Raw genomic sequence first — 24,837 nt, 5'->3', positions numbered from 1 at the left:
CTATTACATCGTATGGTCAGGCATTGCAGTACACAAAAACATTATTCTCACATACGCATGTAGACTTTGACATTGCTGTTATAACTGAGTTATTGGTCACTGTAATGATTACCCCTCCATGGTTGCAGTGAAGAGAAATCTCTCAAAAACAGTGTACCTTTAGAAGATATCCATTTTTCAATAGTCTAACGCAGATGCTTAGCTGATGATTCATAGTAGCTTCAGCTAAACATTAGAATGAATTATACAAAGATGACAACTACGGTGATGTCTTTACCAACTATATGGGCAGGAATAATGATTACAGTGACCAATAACTTACTGTAAACATGAACATGAGTATTAAGGTAGACTATAAAAATGTGAACCTATTCTTTAGCACACAGACAGCAACATATTAGTTGCATGTATTGCTCTGATTAAAGACCTCACTGGTCATTTTAACAGTGCAAAAGCAGAACTGAAGGCTCATACACACACATGCACAGGTCTGCCTTGTTAAAATCTCATGCATCAAATTCCAGCAACAGGGTTAAGTTACTGAGATTTTATGTTGCTGTCTCGATTATGAAGCTATTAAAATGCTAACTAACGTTAGCTATTAAATATATTAATCCACGTGCTAGCATTAGCTAATGCACACCAGAGCTATCCACCAAGGAAAATATTTCAAACCCAGAGTGAGCTCAACTTTAGTTAACTTACACAATTGTGTTGTCTTGCTAACAAAAATAAACTTACCAAGAAAGACGATTTTTGCTGGCAGTCTCTGCGTCTGTCCTCTCCTGCTTGTAATGTTACTTGCCAGTCACACCTCTTCAGCTCTTTTCACATTTAACTTCTGCAGGGAGCTGACCGGATATTCTTCTCTTCTGTGTTTTTTTCTTGTTATGTCTGAGGTGTCCATCTTCGCTAAGTCCGAGCCGGTAAAGTAAAACAAAGGAAACCTAAGAAACAAAATGATTTCTGGCCTAAACTAGCTTCCCTCTCAACGACACTAAACACGTTAACTTTGTGAAGCAGACTTTCACACTGTGTGGAAATCAGGCTGAAAGATGTGGCAATAACAGAAATAATTACAATATTTTGCAGTAGCCTACACAATGAAGCATTTTTGGCATAAATATATTTTTAACCCACTAAATGTGTAATTGTTTAACAATGTACTGCCACAAAGTACACCTAAATAGTATTTACTAAGTGTTAAATAAATATATTTTTAATAGATAGACTAAAATGTTGTGAACAATATGCTTTTATTTAAGCATATTTATTAAAAGTTTAATTAAGTATATATTTATTACCAATTTATTCAAAGTATACTTTTGAGAAGTATGTTAAAGCTCAGGAGAATATATCTTTAATATACTTGTAGTAAGCATGTTAGGAGTATGAATGTACTATAAGCATACTATGTAAATTTCTAGTACATTTTCAGTGCCTTTAAGAGCACTTCTTTTTGACCTGGGGATCATTCCCTGACTTACTTTGGATTATCTTTTCATTTTGGATTTACCTTTGCTTGGACTCTTGCCTTGTGTTCTTTGGAAATATGTTCAGTATAGTTTTTGTATATATAAATATTTTTGAATTGCATCCTCATCGCCATGGTCTGCATTTGGGTCCACACCTCAGCCTTTCCATAACAAGAGTAGCACATAAGTAAACTACACCATGAGCTTTGGTGATGCATCATGATAACTCTGACCACATCCCCATTTTTTGGTGTCTGTTGGTCTTGTGATTGTCATCTAAAAGTAATTTGGTCAACTTTTTAGGAAGTAAAGCACTGACAAATATTTTGTCCATGCAAGTCTCAGAGCCATGTAGATATTTCATAATGGAATTGTTGATATTGTGTGTATGAGTTTGAATATGCAATTAATTACAGCAGCTATACTATAATACAATTGGTAACGGGTTTTTAATTTGACGTTATGTTTTCTTGGTTTTGTCAGATTATAGGAGTTTGTTGACTAACTCTTAACCGCTTTGTGGCTTGAGCACAAGTGTCACAAGAACAATGTAGAATTCAGCTGATTCAGCCAATGGTAATCTCAAGATCTCTTGCTGTTTTAATGGCTTTCATTATAGAGCCTTGAGTCTGTCATTTAACATTGACATTATTGTCAGTCATCTTTAGGCGTTTATTATTACATTAATATTATTAGAACCAATTTTCAGTAGTGAAAGAAGTACTCTGGTCTTTTACGTAATTAAAGAGGGTTTCTACAGCTCACAAGCCCCTCAGCAGGCTTCCTGGAAGTTGGTCAATCAGAAGAAAGTGGGCTTTTAGCAAGGGGAGCCTTAAAACAGCTTGTTTCAGAGAGGATGAACTGAATGGCTGCGTAAAGGATCAGTTTGAGATAATATTTTTTTTACTGTGAATCATACAAATACTGACACATTGAGAAAGCCTGACAAAGCGTTGGTATTTGATGGGCAGGGTACCCTTCAGCATCCGTGTTACAACCCTAAGGGTCATGTGTTTGGGTTGGGGTGTGTTCCTTCTCTCTCTCAGGTAGTGGCCCTATCCCCCCATACCTCAGCTGCATGAGTGAGTGGCAGCTGATCACCACTCAGTGCCTGGAGGATAAGAAGTCTGTTTCCCTTCCTACCGGTTGTGACCACACTGCAGACCAACACCCGTGAGCAACGACTGCCAGCCCGTCAGCCCAGTGGACAGGGGCAGCTTATTCAACCAGTAGGTTGAACACCAGTTTAGATCTTCTGTGAATCCAGAACAGTGTCTGGTTTTAACCTCCTCAGTGGAGAGAGGACTTTTCAGCTGTTCATTTAGTGTTGAACCTTGCTCCCTCAGTTACGTAACCTGTCTTACCTTGTTGGCTCGCTGTCTACTTTTGAGAGAGTAGTTTTTGTGTTGGTTTTCCTTTGTCAATATTGCAATAAATACACTTTTTAGTTTGCACCTAACCCTGACTTCCTGTCCTCTTTTGCCCCGGTTTTATTTCAAATATTGTTGCTCCTCCTCCCCTGAATTTACCATCCGGAGGAACGTAACAGTCCATATGAGACAAGAAACTTTCGAGAAACTCCAATGTAACCCATCCGCTCACACATAATGTACTTATTTCAACCCAAAAAACCTAACCATCTAGTACTGCATGTAAACCAGATATTAAAAAGGTGTTTCAAATGGACACTAGAGGGTACCTTGTGCATCAAATACTGAAGCTTTGTCAGGTTTGCTTAAAGCATCTGTATAGAAATACAGAACTTTAAATGAACATAACACAACCCTTTAATACCGTCTAATTTTGTTTTTGAGGGAACTCAATTCAGTGCTTCTCAAGACTTGGTAAAAGTACCAATAGGCTACAATAATGTAAAAATACTTTATTATAAATTCAGTAGTTGTACTACTTCATGTAAAGTTTAGTCCAGCGGTTTCAAACCTACTGTTCAGTTCAGGTCCCCTCCCCTAGGTCCTGAGATGATTAATAATTAGAAAGAAGAAAAACAAAGTTCTGCATAAATCAATTGATCAATTTCTGATCATTTTAGCTGTCTGGGTAATTCATTAACCATCTGAGATAAGGAATAAGGACTAAAAAAGCCCCCCCCCCCCCCCCCCCCCCCCCCATCCTCATTCCCCAAGTATTATCTTTAACAATGTGTTATATATGATTATTATACATTATCTTTTTATGTAAAATCATGATCTAAAAGGCAACTACTACTGTAGGCTACATTATTTTCTACTGAAATGTAGCAGCCAGTTAAAGAAGCATAAAATGACTATAATTCAGCACTGTAATAAAGAACCTTCCTCAGCGGAAAATTCATCAACAGTGTAATCATTTAGGACATGTAACATTTACATTTAACACAGGCTGGGTTCGCCTACAACTAACAGATTTTAACCAAACATTATTAAACCAATCTAACTGCCATTTATGACATAGCCTACTGTAATGAAGTGGTCATTTTCTTACCTGTCAAAAATGTGAGGTGGAGAAGCAGAAGGGCAATAAGTATCTTCACCTTCATCATTAGCCTCTAATGACACAACGATCCTGGAGAGCAACAGCGTCTTATCGTAAAAGACGCGATTCATGTAATCCGCACAAAGGTTAAGCAAACCAGTCGGAAAATGAAACTGATAGAGGAGATGGAGCCTAGCTTACGCACACCCGGAAAATTCCCTTACAAATCACTTTAAATAGCCCAGATAAACTTTTCCTGTTTATATTAGTTACGTGAGCTACGTGTTCACTGCACTTGAAAAAAGGCACTTAGCATACCGGAAAAGACCTCAATGATCTACCAGAAATTAACATATAAAATGTACATACCTATATATGTAGCAAGATTTCTGTTGCCTTTTGTTCATTTGGCAACCATAGACATGAAATAATCCATATCTAGCACGTAGTAGCCTATAAAGAATATCATGACAACAACTTTTTCTCTACCGTAGAGAAAGCTGTTGGCTGCTGGATGTTGATCAACATCATATTCCAAATATCGCTTGTTGCTACAGATTGTGAAGCCCTTTGAGTCACACGTGTGGTAGCCTATGTGATTTGGGGCAATATAAATGAAACCACATGATGGTAGGCAGTCAGGAAGTCAGGCATTTGTTAACTCTATATAGGCCTAATTTTTTTTTATTAATTTCACTGAACTATTAAATAATGTATGGTCAATTTAATGTGTGGTCAATTTAATTCCCCAACATTGAGGTTTAAATACTGAAGCCCTTTTCACACTGCTCAATTCTGGTGGGAAGATATTAGGCTACATTCATAATATGGCTGATTATTGATGCTTTCTGAATGTGGTGGAAGAAGTATTCGGTTCTTTTCCATTAAAGTAGGCTACTTACACCACCACGGTGGACCTCATTTTTAACTGTTTTGTATAGGACCGCAACTAATGATTTTTTTTTAAAAGGTTCCTCGCCTGATTATTTTAGGGTTGGTAGAATCATAAAAGTTTTTTGAAAAATTAGTATGACGATTATTAAAATAGTTGAGAATGAATTTTTCTGTCATGTTACTATTAACTGTTGGATAGTTTTATTTAGGCCTATAAGGAAACATTAGGCTACATTTCACAAGTTCATATGTTTTGTGTGAGTGTTTTGTAGGCGTAGGCTACTTCAGTAAACCTAGACCCTACTTTGTAACATTCCCCCACTATAACTACAAGATGAAACTTGAACTCATAAAACCTGTTTTGTTGTAGTTTCGAGTCATCCGCATGATACCATGAGGCATTGAGACGCACTGCACTCTGGAAACCCGGATCGGTGCGTGCCCTGCGTGGGTGCATTGCTAAGGGCAACCGCGGCTCTCCCGTGCTCGTCTTGATCTCTAGCAGCTGCAGCGACGCAGGGAGAAGAGATAAACGGTGTCCATAGCTTCATCCTGTGAGAATTTTTGTGATAGTTTGAGGGAGATGACGGACATACTGAGGCTGGTGTCAGAAGCGGACACACGGACTTTACCTACTCTCGCCAAGCTCTCAGAAAACGGTTCGACAAAAACTTGTGTCTTTTTTTTTACTAGTACCAGTGTGATAAACTCTTAATTCAGCTGCTAGTATTTCATATCGCATACACTGCAAATAAAGTGTGCATGTGTGTCATTCACGACGTCACATTCACGATGTGTTTGTGTTTTTCAGATATTAACAGTGTCTGGGCTGATGTATCCACCTACATTGAACGTCAGATGACCTTACAGAAGGTTAGCCTTTCTATTTGCCTGTATATCTATCTGTCTGTCTAGTTTCTATCTATCCATCAATCCATCCATCCATACACAGGGGGTCCATCTGGCAGGACTGGGGACCTTCACCTTCTCTCAGCAGAAGTTGGACATCGGAAACAAGTTCACAATGATCCAAAGACCCATTTTCCTCCTGGCTGGGAAACTAGTCAAGTCTCTGGGTTTAAAGCAGGTCAGACCACTGGCTGCAGGTGAGGACACATTTAAAGAAGAGCCATTAAAAGAAAAGCAAAATGAATTTATGTTGTGATACAGTAGGCCTATAATATCAAGCAAACACAATATTAGAAATTCTTTATGTGATATCATTATGTGTTCTAGAAAGTTACCAAGTGAATAATTGTTGTTGCTGTAATCCTATTTATAGTAGCAGTAGGATAAGTTTGACATTTTGGGAAATATGTTTGCTGGCTTTCTTGGAGAATGATACCATGTAGTCCGAAGTGTGAAAACCCAAATTGCTTCTTTATGGGGTGTTACGTGCCAGACTGCCTTAGACAGGACCAGTTCAGAAGAGACGCAAAGGAGTGTTATGACCTGGCTCAAGTTGCCACAACAAAAGGGAGACACACCATGGTAAACATTTAACAAAATATGTTTATTTAACCCAAAAATATGCCAAATTCACAACTGTGCCGAATTAAAGGCGTTAAAGTATGGTGTATGAACATCTATGGTTTCAGTAAAGTCAGGGCAGGATGATGGATGCATGGATGGATGCATGGATAGGTGTGTGTTAGGGTGTTGTAATGTGCAAAAAAACACAACTAAAGCAGCATTTTTCACACACAGGAGGAGCCTGTGGAGAGAAACAGAGGGGAGTCAGTTAGCAGGGAGGTCTGTAACCTCAGCACAGCAGCAGCCCCCTGAAGAATGAGAACTAGGAGTTATAAATACAAAGGTGCTCGAGTTACTGCAGTCAGCCTCAGCTCTTCACCTGCAAGGGAGAGGAAGGAGAATCTGATGACAGTTGGTGGTTTGGTTGCTGTCAGTCAAATCTGATCAAAACACAATTACACAGTGTTTTGAAAAGAGTTTTTTCAGTGTTAAACTCTTAACAATAACTTAAGATGTTTTTTATGGTATAGAGAAATACTTGAGTTTAAGGCTTTAAGTATAAACAGGGTGGAAAGAAGATATGCTGCACAATCATAGCTGCACTCATTAAAATAGATATACACAAGATTTTGATTTGAATCTTATAGTGGGGATCATACACGGTAACAGATAAGCAAACAGGATTTATGTGTGTGTCCCTTGCAGCAACACACCTACCAGTGGTGCAACTGAACTTTGCAGCTGTGTCACAAGAGACTCCTTTCAGTCGAGACGTGGTGGAGGGCTGCATTAGAGAAACTCTTCTGCTCCTCTTCAGAGCTCTGGCCTCTGAACAAAATGTATTCCTCACCTTACAGGGAATTGGAGTTTTGTCCTTTAAGAACAACAAGGTGGTTTGCCCACTCATGCTGTATTTGTTATGCTGTGATTCACATTGTAGCTGGATTATGACCACTGACTGGTTCGTTATATATAATCTCATTTGATTTTGTTCAAAGGTGCGGATGAAGTTCAACCGAGATTTTATTAATGCCATGGATGGAACTGGCAGGCTGCTGTTAGCCTTTAACAAAGTGAGTATAAAGAAGTGCGTGTTTGTTTGCATGTTACAGTATATATTGAATATACAGTATATGCATTTGTACAGATCATTGGTACATTTGCTTTTTCTAGAGACCTGGGAGCAGTGTCTCTTTACTGTCTGGTGGCCTGTCGAGGCTTCAGAGGCCACCGACTGCGAACCCCATAACCCTGCCAACTGTCTGCTCTCCTCAGCCAGACAACAAAGCTGGTGACAAAGATCTATGGTGCTTGTCACCAGCTCCAGACCTGAGGAATGCAGGAGGTGAAAGAGCTTTTAGCGTCAGGCTTGATAGCATTTTAATGAGTCTAAATTAAGTATTGAATCAAGTCCAAATCCTTCCAAATCTTGCTGATTTGCAGCCTCAATGAGGCTGAGCTGGAGAGGCAGTAGCTGTAGAAGCTGAAATGAACATGATGTGGCAGAAATTATGTTAATTCTCATTTACCATATAGGCAATGTGTATTAAACTGTTTGGAAGAGTAGTTATCATCAACATTGTGGGAAATAAGGCCTATTTGATTTCTTGCCAAAATATTAGCCAGCTTTTATATCTCTCTGTTAAAATATGATGCTACAAGCAAACAGCATAGTATAGACTGAAAGCAAAATATTGCAGGCTCTTTCCAAAGATAACTAAAATCACCTTATGGTAGTTCTGAACTCACTAATTAACACATCATATCTCGTTATTTAAATCTGTACAAAAAACTAAGCGTAAAAATTTGTTTGTATCTATTTGTATATTTGTTACTATTTATTGGTGGGCATCGTGACAGCATATAAATAGCACGCCAAACATTCAGTGTCACACATTTTAAGCTTTTTGCGTGTTATTTCATGGTGTTACAGATGGCACATTTTATGAGTTTTGGACGTGCAAGAAAGGTCAAGTCAGGTGACCTATGTCATGATGATAACAAGTTTGGCAGGTTTAAATGCAACAAAACTACTTGGCTGGGTGTAAGCGTAAAAAGCATAATTAGCATAATTTTATGTCAAACTATTTCTTTAAGCTGCATTGTTGCCCTTGAAAATGAACTTGTTGGACCAGCAGGTTGACACAAAATGACTCAAGCTTTTACTTTCAATTTGGTGTACGACAGGCAATGTTTAAGATTGGACAGCTTTAATAAACAGCTAACAAAAGACTGGAGAAGCGATTTGTTAGAGCTTAATGAGTCTAGGCATTTTACCAACTTGGAACTGGTTATTGAAACCCATCTCTATTAAAAACAGAATTAATAGGGGGAACGGTGAACCTACTCAGTGTGTTCTGTGTCTCTACAGAGGTTCCCCAACAGAGAGAATCTAAATCCCATCAGACACTGCAGCCTGCCAAGATGAAAGCTGACAGCCTGTCTGAAGAACTCAATCCAAAACCCCCTATGGAGGCCACAGACAAGTACTACACACACAGAAATACACAGACAGACAAGTACACACACACTATGGAGAGGTTCAGATTGCAGTGTACAGAGCTGTTGTTTGCAGGTAGATGAGTCAGTGAGAGCTGAGAGCTCAGTGGTGGTCTTACATTGTTACTGCCCAGAGGCAGCTTCCAGCTCCATCAATGATGCACAACCTGTGGGGCATTATGTCCCTGCACTGTCAGCATCCACACAAATGCCCCCCCCCCCCAAACACAGTCACAGAGACTTGTAATCTGGGTAAATTGTCTTGTTAAAGAATTCCCTTTTGAAACAAATTTGTAAATCTTGCGATCACAGGAGGGAAGATCCTCCCTATAGTTTCCAATGATTTCCCTGCTGTCTTTAATATTGTTGCAACTCCACTAAGACCCTTTGTGCACAAGCAAGTGTTAGCTGAATTTCAGTGTCACTACTGATGACAGTACTCCAAATTAGGACCACTTATTCTATTATAAAATCCTCAGAAACAGAGCCCCCTTCACATCTCAAACACATGCACATGGTGCAAAAAGGCCTAATCTTCATACAAATACAACAGCTGTATTTACTTTGTGATTAAGCTACTGTGAAGAAGTTGTTTTTTCTTTTTTAATACAAAAGTTGTGATTCCTTAAATTTGCATCAAACACTGTAGCCTATAATAGGTTTATTTAGTCAGTTTAAATTAAAATTTCCTTCAGTACATCTTTAGATTTAGGAAGTATCCGACAAATGTACATATAAAATAATATGTGCATGCAGGCATGTCACACAACATCAATATAATGTCCCATTATGAATTTCATTTAAATTTCTAATGCACGAGGAAATCACACTGCTTAGATGTTATTCTCTTTGATGTACAGTATATAGTAAGAATCTGTTTCCACTTACAGGCCAACCACCTGTATCTCACCACCTCCCAAACTGGAGGAACCTCATGTGAATGCTAGCTGCTCTGGCCACTCCCGTGCTGGACAGGTGAGTGTGTAGGTGCTTTCATGTATCTGTGTACTGTGTTTAACTGTAAAGTGGTTGTTCAAGGTAGATTCCCTTTCTTGGTGGAGTGACTAGGAAGTAAGACATTTGATGTTATTTATAGGGAATTAGGTTTTAATGCTATTATTCTATGAGTATAAAATTGCCTTGGAAGTAACCTGCCCTTCACCCAGTGAGTGCTCTGCCGGGCTCTAGCCCTCCGAGACCATAAACAGAATAAGTAGTTTAGAAAATGGTGGGATTGAGAATGGAATTACATTCAAAGTAAGTACAGCTTGACAATGTAATGTTAGATGTCAACCTTAATTACTTTTAGGAAAGCACGTGTCTCTGTCCAGGGAGCTGTAGGGATGTCCCTAAATTCAGAATATTATATAAACCACACAAAACTAATTATTTATATATGAAAGCCTGTGAGAAAATAATTATATATTTACATTACTAATTAATTACAGTGTATAATTGTCAGTTTCTGGTGGCTTGTCATCACAGGAGCTGTGCTACCTTTGTATGCAGCGAGAACAAAGAAACGTTCCAGTCTACCTGAGGGAGCAGCAGCAGGCAGAAGAGAAAGCTCAGGAGAAACTCCTACTGCTTAAAGAACAACAAAGAGACAAGCAGTACATGGACGAAGAACAGGTGTGTGCACTTGGTGTGTTTGAGTGTTTTTTATGACAATAAGTGTGTTCAGGCAAAAAGTGAAGCTCATTTTCATCATTTGAGCATACTTAACTGCTGGACTGCAGGAGTCTACAGTCATGCCTCCCAGTGTCTAAGTATGGCGTCTTTGAGCTAAATGCTTTTGTCGGCATGGTAACATGCTCATAATGACAATGCTAACATGCTGATGTTTAGCAGGTACAATGGTAACTGTGGTCACCATCATAGTAGCATTTTAGCATGCTATAATTTGGTAATTAAAATAAACACAAAGTACAGCTTAGGTTTTGCAAATATTTGGTCATAAACCAAAGCAATGGCTAAATTTTGACCTGATGACGGTGCCACATGAAAAGTAAGGGCATCACTGAAGTTGTTGCAATTGATCGGAACATGAATGTCTGAACTAAATAGCAGTTGACAAGATTGTGGCTAAAACCTATGATTATGTGGGTCAAGTGGGCAAGGATTTTAATACAGTAAAATAATTATCTTCCAAATTTTGAAATGCTTGAATCAATATACATACAGTAGACAAACCCTTTTTTTAAATTTAATTTTGGCCACTTTTTAAATACCTATTTCATACTGTCTGCTACAAGTTACTGTATGTTACTGTGCTCTTGGGATGTCAAGAGAAAGTAAAAGCTGCAAAAAAAAAAGAAAAAAAACATCTCAACAATTGAGGAGTTAGGAGGGTGGTTCTAGACTGGTTGGGGCCAGAGAGCTGAGAATAGAACTACATCCTGTTTGCAGTACTGGGAAAGAAGGACAGGACATGTGGAATAGTAAAATTCAATATGAAACGACTTAAAGTGTGTGTTGTTGTTGCCAACAATAAATCATGGTTCAATAAAACAGCCTTGACATATAAGATATCACAATATCCTTAAGAATCGATTAATTGGCCAAAGAAACTGCAAACAGAAAAGTTTTTTTTTTACCCTGCTGAATATGATGTGTCATGCTCTCAATGTCTTTTCTTTTTCAGTCAATGTGATGATAAAAGGTGTGTGTTTTTGTGTGTTCATCTGACAGGCAAAGCTGAATGAGCAACGTGAGCATGCAAAGCTAGTTGCTACATTCAACCTGCAACTGTCAGAGAAGAAAGAGAAGACATACTGTCCTCTCTTCCCTGTGAGTAGAACCTGGACATTTAAGTTGCAGTCCTAAAGATTTCAGTCCTGGTAGTCCTGTTCTATCTGTTTACAGTGCAATACAGTACTGTTTACAGTCCTGCATTGTTTTAATAAAGAAGTCCTTAACTGTTTTTTTCCCGCAATCTGATTTTATGCTGCATATGGCACAGCTAGTTTCCCACACAACAACAGGGCAAAATAAAAGTCTTTCCAGCGTTGGTGGTGAACAGATAATGACCTGACTGAATGATGACTTGTTTAGACACATTTTTGATAAACCATCATGGTTAGCAACTTTGCACTTACCTTGATGACAAATACACTGTGTTTTCTGTGACTGCTTCACACTAAAAAGTCACCCTGAGATTCCCAGTTAAGTTTTTAATGGGAAGCAGAAACAGTACGTTTGGTTTTGTTTGAGCAGCATCTTAATACAGCTATGATACGGCTGTCATATAAATGAGGTAAATTTATGCTGTGAATTGTTCTTTCCATTGTGCAGAGAGGCAATTATTGAACGTAAACACATTGAAATTGCCTGATAGCATACTGGTTTTGCGTGGAGCGAAGTAAAAACAAGCTACTTACTTACAATCGATTTAGAACAGCCTCAATAACAGCATCTATGTTGTTGCCATTGTTGTTATTACTCCTCCTTGGTTTGGGTGCACAGCAGGGCATCAGACCTGCCCACAACCACAACGCTCAGTGGATCAAGCGCTTTTTAACCAAGAAGCCATGGTTTCATTTCATTATGCCAGGCAAGAATCAGTCAATTTGGTGGAGAGGAGACATTCAAAGGTCTGGACCCAGGCAAAAATTGAATGGCTATTGTACTTTTTAAGGATTATTTTAAATAACACTTTATTTTACAACTCTTGTCACTCACTGCATCTTTTACAGCAATGGCTTTTTAAAATTCAATATCTTGTTTGGACTGCTTGTGTTTAGACTTCATTCATCTTCCCGGCTCGGCCAGTTACTCCTGTCAGGAGGATTCAGCAGCATCGTTACATGAACGAGCTTCAAAGCCAGATAGAGAGCCGGCGGCAACACGAGGCCCGAGACCAGCAGAACCGTCTTCTCATGGAGCATCTAGACCAGGTCCAGCTGGCTCAGGAGTGAGTCTGTAAAAGATGTACTGCTCAGGCATTTCAAATGATCATGAGTTGTGATAACCAGTGTGTCATCTGGTGTGTGTGTATGTGTTTTAGGATAGCTTTGCAAAAAGCTCGGCAGCTCCAGCAGAAACATGATAGAACTAAGCATTATAAGAAGGCTCTGGACACTCAGGCAAGAAAACACTTCACAAAGTTGACTTTCAGACCTTTGCAAAGGATGCTGTTGGAAAATATTTTTTGTAGTCTTTGTATGGTAGCACAAACACAAAGTACAAGCAATGATCACTAGTGACAATATGGGGAATATAATTACTTCACATGTTTAGTCTAAGAATGATTATTGTCAGATTTGTATGTATTTCTCAAAGAATACAAAAAAGGTTTAAAGTTTAAAGTAATCCAGTTTTGATGGATATGATGATGCAGACGTGACTAACTTTTTTTGGATATGGAATTCTTAACATGATAATTATCAACATTATGAAATTCAGCGAATATGAAAAATCAAGAATCTTTCTCCGGAATCACTGACTTTCCCTTCAAGAAGACCCAAACAATGATGATATTCACTCATTCACTCTTTGTCAACCACTTGTTGTTGTGTACAAGGTCACGGATGATGATATTCATACAGGTTATAAACGTCCTTCAATTTCAACATGTTTTACTAACATTTGTAGCCAGTTGTGGAGAATACATAGTAATTGGTTGTCATGATAATGTTTGAATGTTTTACTCTGATTAACATAAAAGCTCTGGTTCTATTCTGCTCTGATGCTGCTGATTTCTGAAGAATCTCAGCTTCAATTATGGATGGTTATGGATATCTAAATTTGCTACTGTGTTGTTGAGGTTGAGGAAGGTTGTAGCTCAAAGGAAGGCAGCAGAGTAAAGCTACCACTCATCCTGCCAGACAAGGGCACGAGAGTGCAATGCTAAAATTGGTGTTGTGCTCATTTAAGTGCAGCAGATTTGCCAGCTTTTTGGTGGACCAAAATGCTGTTTTTGCACATGTTGTGTACACGCACATGTGTTGTGTACGCATCTACAAAATAAAAGTTGCATGATTATTTGAGGGGGAACTTGGTTTTTGGAATATCAACACACAAAAAACAAAATTTTCATTTGGCTTTGTTTCAAAGTGTATTATACCATGGCCTGCTCCATACTAACAACTGAAATGAGTCTGTTCTGTCCTTTAGGTGGGAGATAAGAAGTGCACAGACCCTCCAGAGTGCCAGTCTGACAACTCTGGGTATAACCGCATGGAGACAGCAACCAACAATGCAGAGAGCCGAGAGAGGGCACAGAAGGTCTCCTCTGTTTCTTATTGCTGCCATACCCCTTGATTTTCAGTTGCTGCTTCATGCAGATGGCACAAATAACAATGGCCATAGTTGTTAATTATACAAACTATACTGCATTGCTTTTGCTTTTTGCAGTGGTAGAAGAGGTACTCAGATCATTTACTAAAGTAAAAGTAGTAAAACCACAGTATAAAAATACTCAACATGTAAAGTCATGCATTAAACATGAAATATTATCAGCAAACTGCACTAAACTTATCAAAAGTGAAATTATTCAATTATGCAGAAACACCAAAGAGTCATATTATTATATAGGATTATTATCATTGATGCATTAACATGTAAATAGCATATTCATGTTGTCGCTGGTTGATGTGTAGATGACTCTAACTTCTTTACAAAACAGTAGGGTAGCTTTAACTTGAAAAATGCATCTGATTTTATTTGTTGATCCTACATTTTGTACATAAACTGCAATGTAACTAGTACCATCAGCTGTTACATAAATGTAGGGTAGTAAAAAGTACAATATTTCCTTCTGAAATGTTGTGAAGATGAAGTAAAAAGCAGCATAAAATGTAAATACTCAAGTAAAATACAAGCACCTCAAAACTGTAGTGAGATACAGTACTAGTAAATCTACCTTTTTTTTGGTATTCACATACATATAACCCCACAAATAACCGCAGGCCTGTTACTGCAAGTCTGGTTTTTAAATTGGTTTACTACATATTGAAGCTGAATCTGTATACTGGCAGCTCTTCCAGATAAATTTCAGTGCTGCCACTCAGAGGAAGAAGGAACAACTTCACAACCGCCGAGAACAGGTGGAGAAAGAGAGAGAAATGCTTAAACACAACAAAATTGAGTGAGTAACGGAAGAGGAAATTACTAAAATGATAAACAATTAAGATCTAGTGATAATAAGTAGCATCCTTCATTCAAAACATATTTTTGTCTGTGGAAAATATGGTTCTTTGTTTTTCTCTGGTAATGTTTCCTGTCCAGGTTAATATTGGGCCACATTAATCGCTTTGAGAAGAAGCAGGAGATTAGTAAGTCACTAGAGAATGAGTGGAGTCGCAGTGCGAATCTCAAACACCAACAAGAGGAAGAAGAGAGGCGCTTCCTGAGGTATGTGGATGTAGGATCACCTCAGCATTCACCCCTGCTTTTACATCTATTCATATGTTCATAAGTTGGTTAACCATTCACACACTCACTCACTCTAATTAGCATTAATTATGTTGCATCCTTGGGGCAACTAGATCAACAGTTAATGTTCCTAATTTTAGTTTTGGACCTGGACATAACTATAAGATCGATATCTAAGACACTATGGGCCCATTTTGTTAGTTATCTTTCTTTCAAGAAATTATTTCCTGTTCATTCATTTATCCTTCCATGCTTCACTCTGTCTCCCTGCGGTCAGGTCTGCTGGTCAGCTCCTGGTAGATAAGCTTGCACAGTACAAGCGCTGCTACCAGTGTAAGAGGAGGACCACCAACTGTGGAGAGACCAACATCTGGAAAGACTCTCATTACCTCTCTGGCTCCCAGTTCATGATCTGATGAACAGTGTCGCCTACAGCAGCACTCAAACATCACTATCCCACAGCCTAAACGAGACCACAACTCTTGTAACTCGAATACTTAGATGTTATGGTGTGCAGCATGTGCTATCCTCTTAGATTTATTCTTCTTCTTTCCGAAATTAGTCTTTGAAATTCATTTTGGTTGTACTTTTTTTCATACTTGTACTGAACACCTCTAGTTTGTGTATGAAAAAAGGTATAGTGTTAATGTGCTGGTTTTTATTCCATTCAGAAACCTCTCTACCGCCCTAGCAACCACCTAGTAACAGCATAACAACCTGCAGAAACACCCTGTTAACCATCTTGAAGCACCACAGAAACCTCCTGGAACACCCTATCAATCACCTTAAACATCCAGGCAGCCTCATATTACTCATATTAATACCCCAGCAACCACACCAAACACCAAAACAATCACCTAGCAGCAATGTAGTGAGACAGTGAGCAACTTACCAAACACTTAAGAAATTACAAAGAGCTCAGGAGAAAGGGCTGCACCCTAACCACTCAACAATTAATTGCAAATGCCCTGTATGTTATTTAGTAACACCTCGACTTACACTTATGCTGCACAGAGTGAGACACATTTTTTACAGTTTTGGTTTATATGAATAAATCTGACTTGAAGTGACTCCAGCAAAAACGTGTCCAAGATAAATTTGTTCAAGCAGAAAGTCCAAGTAATTTACCTTTAAAACATTTATGGGAGCGCCTTTTTTGCCTTTATCTGCACGCCTATTCTTACTGTATGATTATTTCTTTGTGTTATAACGTATTAGTATGTTTCTCTGACTTTTCACATTCTTTTTTTTGTATTGTGCAAATAAATAAACAGACAAACAAATCTCTATTACGTGGCTCTGATTTAGTTTGGACCCAGACAGGCCCAGTGTATTAATGAGAGACTGTGTATCATTAAAGACCAGATGGGTGAACAATAAGTAGCTACAGTAGATGCAATAGCATGCAAGTAGAAGTTAATGCACTTAAGTACTTTGTAAATATACATGCTCAGTTCAGAATAAATAAGAATCCTCTGCAGTCTACATACAGTAGACTATAAGGCAGGCTAGGCAATGTTATCAGATTAAGTTTGTTGACTGGTACATTTTTATTGCTTAGGCAAAAAACAAAACATGACTATTAACATAAAAAAAATCTGATTTTGAAAAACTTGAAAAAATTTATGGTTTTCGTAAGTACAGCACAGTGGCAGCAGGAGTAAAGAGCCTGCCGTCTGTCTTGTCCTAGGACATAACATACTTTAAAGAGTAGCTGCCCCATATCTTACCCTGACGAGCAATGACAGAGGTTTTCTATGCTACAATACATACAGAGAAGGGCATTACTTATACAGAGGTGAAAAGCAAGGGGGGTCCAACATTGCCCCAGGTTTGTGAGAGCTGAAGTAGTAAAACACAAAAACACAAATCTTCATAAGTCAAAACTATTCGGAGCAAAGCGAAAATAAAACAAGATAAGGATGAAAGAAGGTATGTGGCTTTGATACGGGAGGATGGGTTCTTGCAATGGGGAGTTTCTATAGATGATAAATGTGTTGCAGGATCATGACAATATTTGTTTGGCTGTGGTCCCAGTTCTCTGTGAAGCCAGAACTCCCATAAAGAGCTCATGGGGGCATTTTGAAAGTATTTCTACTGAAACAGATGTACATCTAACTAACCCACACAGTCTGAATCATAATTTACTAACTGACAGATAAATTATGCGTATGGACAAAGAGATGTGTGTGTGTGTGTGTGTGAGTGAGTGAGAGAGACATGATCCAGAAGAGGATCCACCCTTTTTTGTAAACAGACCCAGATCTTCCGTTAAACTAGTTGTTGTACAACATATTACTTTTGCAGACTTACTCCAGATCCCAGGAGTACTTTGAAAACAGTACTGGTCTTTGGGAGTGCAGGTGACCACATTTTTCATAAGCTTGTAAATATTACCTGATATATATAAATGGGGAAATACATACAAATGTCAGAGATACAGTCAAATCTGTGCCAAACTGCAGGTTTTAACCAAATTCAGGGAGTGAGACATTCCTCAACAACTGACACCAGACAACCACTAGTCTCTGTGTTTTTCTGCCTCAAGCGTTTGTATGTGACCCACCCATTTCCTGCTAAGTGTTGTGGTGTGTTATATTAGTGATTTAATAAGCCCTTGCTGGCTGTGTTGTACTCTGAAAACTAAAGTGGACCCTAAGAAGAACCGAGGGAGTGAACATGGCTTGTGCTTCAGGGTAAGTGTGTTTCATTTTCAAGTTCAAGTCTCCCCATAAATTATGAACAAGCCCACAACTATTTGTTGAAATGCAACAAAAGCTCTTAATGCTATTTTACTAATCCTATTTCTAACAGGGATTACTTCTCTGCGTGGTTTCTTGGACTTGAATGTTGAATTAAATACTGAGGATTTAGAACTTGGAATGAAGGTTTGATGAACTACAACATTAGCTGTGTATGGACTCATCGTTTTTTAATTGGGCTCACTGAGGTGATGTCTAAGATGAGTCACTGGATTGTGGGGGTTTTTGAAGGGTGGACAGCACTGCCTCATGGGGTATCTGCTCCCCTGTGAGAAGCAGGCAGCAGGAGACCAATGACAACATATATTATGCTGTTTGTCATGCACATGATGACCAATGGGATTATGTGAGGCTAAGCAAAAGTGTTCTAAAATGTGAACTTATTTCCCCTGGAGAAAATCTGTGAAATGAAAGAAACTTGTGAAACAAAGTAAACACCCTCTATTTCCCTCTGTCTCTTTCTGTTTCCTCAGCCTTTCTTATGTGCGTTTCTGTGTGTTTCCAGATTCCCAGGGCTAGTAGATCTACTGTGATATCCATCCTAGTTTTACTGGCAGACAGCTTGTGGTTGGCCTTTTGACAGTTAGTGACCGAGCTACATTTCAGATCCAGATGTTCCCACCCTGCCCACACGCCATCTCACAATGACCAGAGTACAATCCCCATAAGCCAAACACATCGTGAGAGCGGATGGGCTGTGTCATTGAATGACAACCAGCACATGATCAGTTGTTTACACTCTGAGAGAAACTAATGGAGAACGATACTGGTGTGTATGTCCAGTAAGAAAACCCATTATGTGTGGAGTGTGAATACAAATTAAACGAGCAATAGAACAAAAAGGTAATTGTATGTTCATGTAATTCAGATGCTATCACCATGAACACTGTGTCATGCGAAAGGAAGAAAAGTTGGTCAAAGTCAATATTTTATATTTACAATGGATCAAATGACTAAGCATAATGTGAAAGACGCTGCTCATGGTGTCAAATCCACAGGGAATTACTCTGTGTACTGTGTACTCTGTCTACTCTGTTCTCTCAGCTCTACATTTTAACATCTTACAGCTCATTGTTTTGGTTTTATGGGCCACAATTTTACTGTTTTAGTCAAGCGGCAATCTCAGGGTTTGAAAAGTGAAGCCAATGTGGAAGTGCCTAAAAACTGAATTCTTTCTAATGGCCAGCAGGGGGGGTGACTCCACTGGTTGCAAAAAGAAGTCTGATTGCATTGTAGTCAATAGCAAAATGACCCTACTTCTCACTTGATTTATTACCTTAGTAAACACTTTTCTAATGAGTTCATGGTCTCAATGGCTAGTTTCAAGTCTTCTTCAATCCAGCATGATGTTCATTTTGTAAATGATTGTCCCATTTAGAGGAAAATAAACAATAAAAAAGGGTATGCTTCAGGGTATGGCTACCTTGTGACTGACAATTTGCTACCTGTCAATCAAGATCAGCGTTAAGTTGTACTAAAAGACAGAAAGGCGGTTATTAATTTTTTCCATAAAAAAGAGTCAAGGGTTGCAATCAAATCATTCTCACTTACAAAAAATCCAAATTAGAAATCAGAAAGATTTGATGATGATTAGGGAACAAATGTGTATTTATCTTAAAAATCAAGATCTGCTATGGATTGGAGTCATTTTCAGCATCTCCGAGGAACAAAAGCTGTGTTCTGTGACAATACCAATGCAGGCTGAGCACAGAAGAAACTACGCCTGCTCCCTCAACCCCTTTACAGCGTGTCTTACATATGAACAGGAGTACACACACACACACACAAACACGCAACCAGAGGGCATCTCTTGTCACACACTCTTGGCGATTGGTTCACTTCAAAAAATTCATTTCCTGACAAAAATATACTTCTACTGTCCTCTTGAACCCTCCGCCTTTCCTGCTCCTCTTCCGATAATAAGGTACGCCTATCCCAATGGTTCACACACGAATGACCTTAGCACACACATACACGCAGATACAGCAGATAAATTATTTGTAGTGTTGCCAGGGGAAAGCCGTAGTTGTGATTTGAACTTGAACAAAACTTCATCCTTGACTTCCTCATTTCCCCTCCCTCACCTTCTAATCTCTCATCTCTTCCTTTTTTATGCACATTTAGCTTTTTCTCTGACCAGCCATAAAATCATCAAACCTTTCCTTTCTTTCTGCTCCGCCTTCTTCCCCTTGTCTTGTTTTACTCTTTGACTTTGATTAATTTCCTTAGATGACTTCCTTTCCTCCACCACAAGTATTTCCCCGATCTTACTTTTATCTAACCCTAGTGTTTGCCCGTCCCCAGTGTATCATCTGAAGTTCCTGTCCACCTAAACCACATATGTCTTCAGTTATAAGCATGAAGACACAGCTGCTGCAGCGAGCCCATATTGGCAGCAACACAGGGAAGTCAGCATGGATGTGCCAAAGTGCATGCACGTGTTGTGGTTTGTGGTACAGTGAAGTTAAATTGTACCACACAGTACAATGTTTCATTTGAAAGTATTTTTCAAGCTGAGAGTTGCTTCACAGCACTTACACTGCTCAGTCAGTGAGCTGAAATTCACACTTAGCATTTTTACATTTTTATTTGCTAAAAGGTGCAGATGAACTTTGCATTTTAAACTCCTTTGAACTAAAACAGCAGAAAAAAATTTCTGCTGTGTCCTTTTGTGCACGCACTTGCGCATATGTGAAGCTGTAAATTCTAATAGCTGTCATAACTTGCATAAATGAGCTGTAATTGGTTGTCAATAATATGTGCTTCTTACTAGGTTTTATAAAGTAATGGTTAATTGCATGCTGAAAAAAGCTATTTACTTATTGTTTTGAGTGAAGATAACTTGGTTTAAGTTATCTTAACTAGTTTAGAGCGACTATTTAGGAACGCTTCCTAACAGCAATCAACGCTGGGTGTGAGCATGCGCAATAGTAACCACCAACGGAAAGTCACCTGCTTAGGACCACATGGTGCCGATCGGACTGTGCCAACTCATTTGCTGGTAACTGGACGTTTTTGTTGCTTGTGGAACAATAAGGTAAGTTATCAAGCAAGTAATATTTGTGTGTTAATTTGTGCTTTTGTCTGCTGTTGCAACATTTGCTAACATTTGTTAAACATTAACTTAGTTAACAGGCATAGCACAAGTTCAGGCATGTTTTGGTGGCTTTCCACAACCATCCACCTGAAAACCAACTGCTCCAGAAGGAAAGCGAAAACTCTCAAATGTAAGCTACAGTATTTTTCTGTCTTTTGTTGAGTTGGCACAGTGGATGCATTTTGGTCGCAGGTTGGAAATTAACAACACAGAAATTCCTAGTTACAAATGAACGTACCAATGAAATTTGCTGCTTAAATTGGGCAGAGGAAACGGAAAACAAGGCTAGTTGTAAGCCAAGTTAGCCTGCACAAAGTTTGTAGCCACGTTTGTCAGACAATTAGGAGACCATAAGTTATTTAACTTTACTGCTGATTTCTGTTTTAAACTTGGAGAACACATGTTGAAGGTTGGAAAGTAACACAACAGTAAGCTAACTTTAACATTAATTAGAATTTCTACACTTCTACAACAAAGAAGGGACTTCAGTGCCACACCACCACTTAGCTTGCTCTTGCTCTACCTTGCAACTGTCACTGAAATTAGTGTGAACATTAGTATTAGCAAGTCTGCTGTCTGTTGCAGAGTGCCAGACACCTTGAACATGAAACATAGATCAGTGCATAGTAGCTGTGTCTCTTTGTCATGTTTCTTGTGTCTTTGAGTTGTTTTAACATTATACACCTTTAGGTGCATGTTTGAATAAAAGGTGTAGTATAAACAGAGTTAGGATGAGTTCAGAACTTTTCCCAAATTTCTACTTACTCTATTTAGTGTGCCTTTTCACAGGATAGCCATGACAAACCTGGATAGTGACTTTTTAAGTGCACTGCAACACACAACACTTTGTCACAATCTTCAAGTCAAGGAAAGGAAGTGCTGGAGAGAAACTGGCTGAGATTGTGTAGCAAATTGATTCAAAGGTCAGTTTACTACAGACTTTGTTACAGTTCTTGCTGTGTATTTGATCTCAATATCACTTCTCCAATCAGCAACTGTTTTTCACTTTTAATGTTGCATAATTCTGAACTTTATTTGCTCTGAGAAATCAGATGTAGCAGCAGTGCGTACCTTGTTCTCCAAGGCCTCCCTAATCTGCTCAGTGATGAGGCCAGTAACTTCTGCAACACCTCCTTGGTAAGTTATTTGTATTTGATGGTATTTTACTGAGAGCTGGATAAAAAGATTAATACTGAAGACATCCCTGTGAGTTCAGTACAAAAATAGGCTGCATGCTAACTGTGACAGTTTAGTTTATGCCAGTATGTGATCCTACCAGCTGTAACTGCAGTAACAGCCAAATAAATTTTACATGAAGAAGACATTACTGCTTAATTTCATTATTGGTTTTTACTGGATGTCTGAAAGCGGGTAAAAACGTGTTTAAGGCCTACTAATGTTGATTAAACTGCAAGGTGCTGTAAAGTGAAAACTTAATAAAAGTGCAGAAGAGCAGTGGATGACTTGGTGCCAATTAATAATCAACATTTCCCTGTTGAAATGGGATTTTACTTTGGTTGTATAAAGGATTTTGACAGTGATGAGGCCTGGGCAAAAGTATCTGTTGGGTTGCTGACAGTCATCATTGAAGATGCACCTCTCTCCAAATCATCTCCATCCTGACCCAGTGTCCTCTGACACCTTTCTTGAAGGAGGTATTGTAATGGACAATCTCCAGAACCTACCTCAAACACTTGTTTGGGCTGTCCTATGTGCCACACTTGGACTACCCTAAAACAATGGAAAACACATTCAACGAGCGATCCTTGGCCTGGGAGAGAACAAACTCCCCACTAAACTTTAAACTCCTCTTGAGTTACATTGTTAATAATCAAGAGTGACATTTGGGATAAGATCTCATTTGTTTATGAATATGGTTCCAGTTGCTATTGCTATTTGTTACATAAGTAAAGCAGTTGTTGAGGATTATATGTTAAATTAAAAATCAGGGTTGAATTTTTTCACCACGACAAATATTTCTTGTCTTCCTATAAAGCAAAGGCTGGCAAATAGTAGAGGAAGATTATTAAAGAACCAATGTATGCAGGCAGACAGGCAAAAATAAGACATACCCCTGGATGTTGCTATCACTTTTGCTGAATGTGTTTTTATTTTATGGCTGTGTAATTTAGCTGTTGCTTTAGGCTGCTTTAGTTGTTGTTCTGTGACAAGATATTCTGGGGTTGACGCTAATAACTTGACATTGGTAATTTTAGTCTGAATATTTTGTGTGGTACTACACTAATAGTAATGACTCACATTTGAATCACCCCTTCTCAAAACCGATTGGCTTCTATATCAGCTGTCTAAGGTGCAAATTTCACTAAGCTTTCCCGCTAAATATCTCTGTTAATTAAGTACATTCCCCCAAATTAATATTCTTTGATTAAAAGGAAAGGGTCAAATTTCAGACTGCATGTGTGTATGTAAACTGTGGGAGATGGTAGTAAATATAAGCATTATCCTTTATCCTTTAGATCCATTAGACTTCCGATTAAGAAGAAAGTAAGTATACACCAAAACAACAATATAATAAAAAATCTGTCAAGTCAAGAACTCAAAATTGGGATAAATTACAGTCAGAAATACAGAAATGACAAATGTCAAGGTTCAAAATGTTTAAAAATACACAAATTTTTAAAGCTTTGACTTCAAATTTGGAAATGAAATTCTAATGGTTGAGGTTTAACAAATTAACCTGTTCCAACTATAATGTGGTTGTGTCTTAAATATTTCTATTTTATGATACTTTATACTTCTTCTCCACTACATTTGTGACTAGTGTATAGTGAGTTGGCATTGCAGAGTTAACATATAGTTCAGCATTGACGGGTGTTTGGAAATATCTGATTGATTAACAATTTTATTTGAATATAAAACCTTTTTACTTTTTTTATTTTAATGAATTAATGGACTTACTCTGAATGGGACACAGTATAAAGGATGTTTGAAGTACTTAATTTACACAAGTAAATTAATGTACTTACTTTCAGCTACAGACAAAAGCTAGCTCAGACTCTGTGACTGCATGCAGCAGAAGCATTTTCGGACCACACCGTTCTGGGGACTCCCTGAGAGGAACTGCCCACTGGCAAGCTCCCCCAAGAGCTATAGGTGCTTCTCACAAAATTAGAATATCGTGAAAAAAGTTTCCCCGTAATTTAAGTCAAAAAGGGAAACTTTCATATATTCTAGATTCATCACACATGAAGTGAAATATTTCAGGCCTTTATTGTTTTAGTCTTGTTGATTACAGCTTACAGCTCATGAAAATCTAAACTCCATATCTCAAAATATTAGAATAAAGAATTATAATGTCGACTTGAGAAGAGCCTTTAAAGAGGTGGTATTATGGTTGTTGGCTTTTTCCCTCTTCTTTATTGAGTTATATATCTTTTTTGTGCATGTACCATGTTTGCAAAGTGAGAAAGCCCAAAGTCCGCCCCAAAGGGAGTTCCCATCTCCCACAGAAAACACTGCTCTGAACTGCCTGAAAACAACTTGTTTGTAGTCTAGTCTTTACTTCCCTTTCTTTTGCCCTCAAAAACACCAGTGGAAAAACACTGAGCTGCAGCACACCTCTCCTCTCCCTTCCAAACACTAGCTACCCTCCAAGCAGTCAGTGCACATGAAGTTGTAACTGTGATGTAGAGACAGAGCTCAGTTAAAAATGTATGGATGAAAGATACTTTTGTTACAGATTAATAACTCACCACTCTGAAACTCTTGCTCCAGTCCAAATTGCCAACATGTTGGCAACATGTAGCCTACAGCTGAATCGAAGCTGTTT

The 24,837-nt window shown here is 38.5% G+C and overlaps 1 protein-coding gene and 1 long non-coding RNA gene across 4 annotated transcripts; one reads left to right on the top strand and one right to left on the bottom strand.

Moving 5' to 3' along the window:
* The first annotated feature begins 5,248 nt into the window (after positions 1–5,248).
* Positions 5,249–16,475, top strand: LOC119890839 (coiled-coil domain-containing protein 81-like). Of its 2 annotated transcripts, none has more exons than XM_038702275.1 (16): positions 5,249–5,500; positions 5,653–5,714; positions 5,794–5,947; positions 7,020–7,204; positions 7,313–7,387; positions 7,488–7,659; positions 8,686–8,800; positions 9,704–9,788; positions 10,323–10,445; positions 11,505–11,603; positions 12,557–12,726; positions 12,820–12,898; positions 13,929–14,039; positions 14,792–14,901; positions 15,042–15,167; positions 15,466–16,475. In XM_038702275.1, the coding sequence occupies exons 1-16, from the start codon at positions 5,425–5,427 to the stop codon at positions 15,602–15,604; spliced, it is 1,881 nt and encodes a 626-aa protein (XP_038558203.1). In that variant the 5' UTR covers positions 5,249–5,424; the 3' UTR covers positions 15,605–16,475. The 2 variants fall into 2 exon arrangements, with proteins under 2 accessions (XP_038558203.1, XP_038558202.1); XM_038702274.1 differs by having other exon boundaries at positions 5,250–5,500; positions 10,299–10,445.
* On the bottom strand, positions 12,443–24,820 carry LOC119890843. 2 transcript variants are annotated; one of them, XR_005442313.1, is made up of 3 exons: positions 24,761–24,817; positions 22,733–22,778; positions 12,443–12,732 (listed from the first exon to the last, which is right to left on the bottom strand). It is a non-coding gene; the product is annotated as an uncharacterized LOC119890843 (long non-coding RNA). The 2 variants fall into 2 exon arrangements; XR_005442314.1 differs by lacking the exon at positions 22,733–22,778 and having other exon boundaries at positions 24,761–24,820.
* Positions 24,821–24,837: the final 17 nt, after the last annotated feature.

The sequence above is a fragment of the Micropterus salmoides genome, unplaced genomic scaffold, assembly GCF_014851395.1.
Source record: "Micropterus salmoides isolate LMB-PRFRI ecotype aquatic unplaced genomic scaffold, ASM1485139v1 Ms_hic_scaffold_6, whole genome shotgun sequence".
NCBI lineage: Eukaryota > Metazoa > Chordata > Actinopteri > Centrarchiformes > Centrarchidae > Micropterus > Micropterus salmoides.
The sequence above is the reverse complement of the archived record's forward strand: the minus strand, read 5'-3'. Positions and strand labels throughout refer to the sequence as shown.

Coding starts and splice junctions, on each gene's coding strand:
- LOC119890839 (XM_038702274.1), top strand. CDS start 5,425: ATGACGGACATACTGAGGCTGGTGTCAGAAGCGGACACACGGACTTTA. Junction 5,948..7,019: donor GGTCAGACCACTGGCTGCAG/GTGAGGACACAT, acceptor TGTCCCTTGCAG/CAACACACCTACCAGTGGTG. Junction 7,660..8,685: donor AGACCTGAGGAATGCAGGAG/GTGAAAGAGCTT, acceptor GTGTCTCTACAG/AGGTTCCCCAACAGAGAGAA.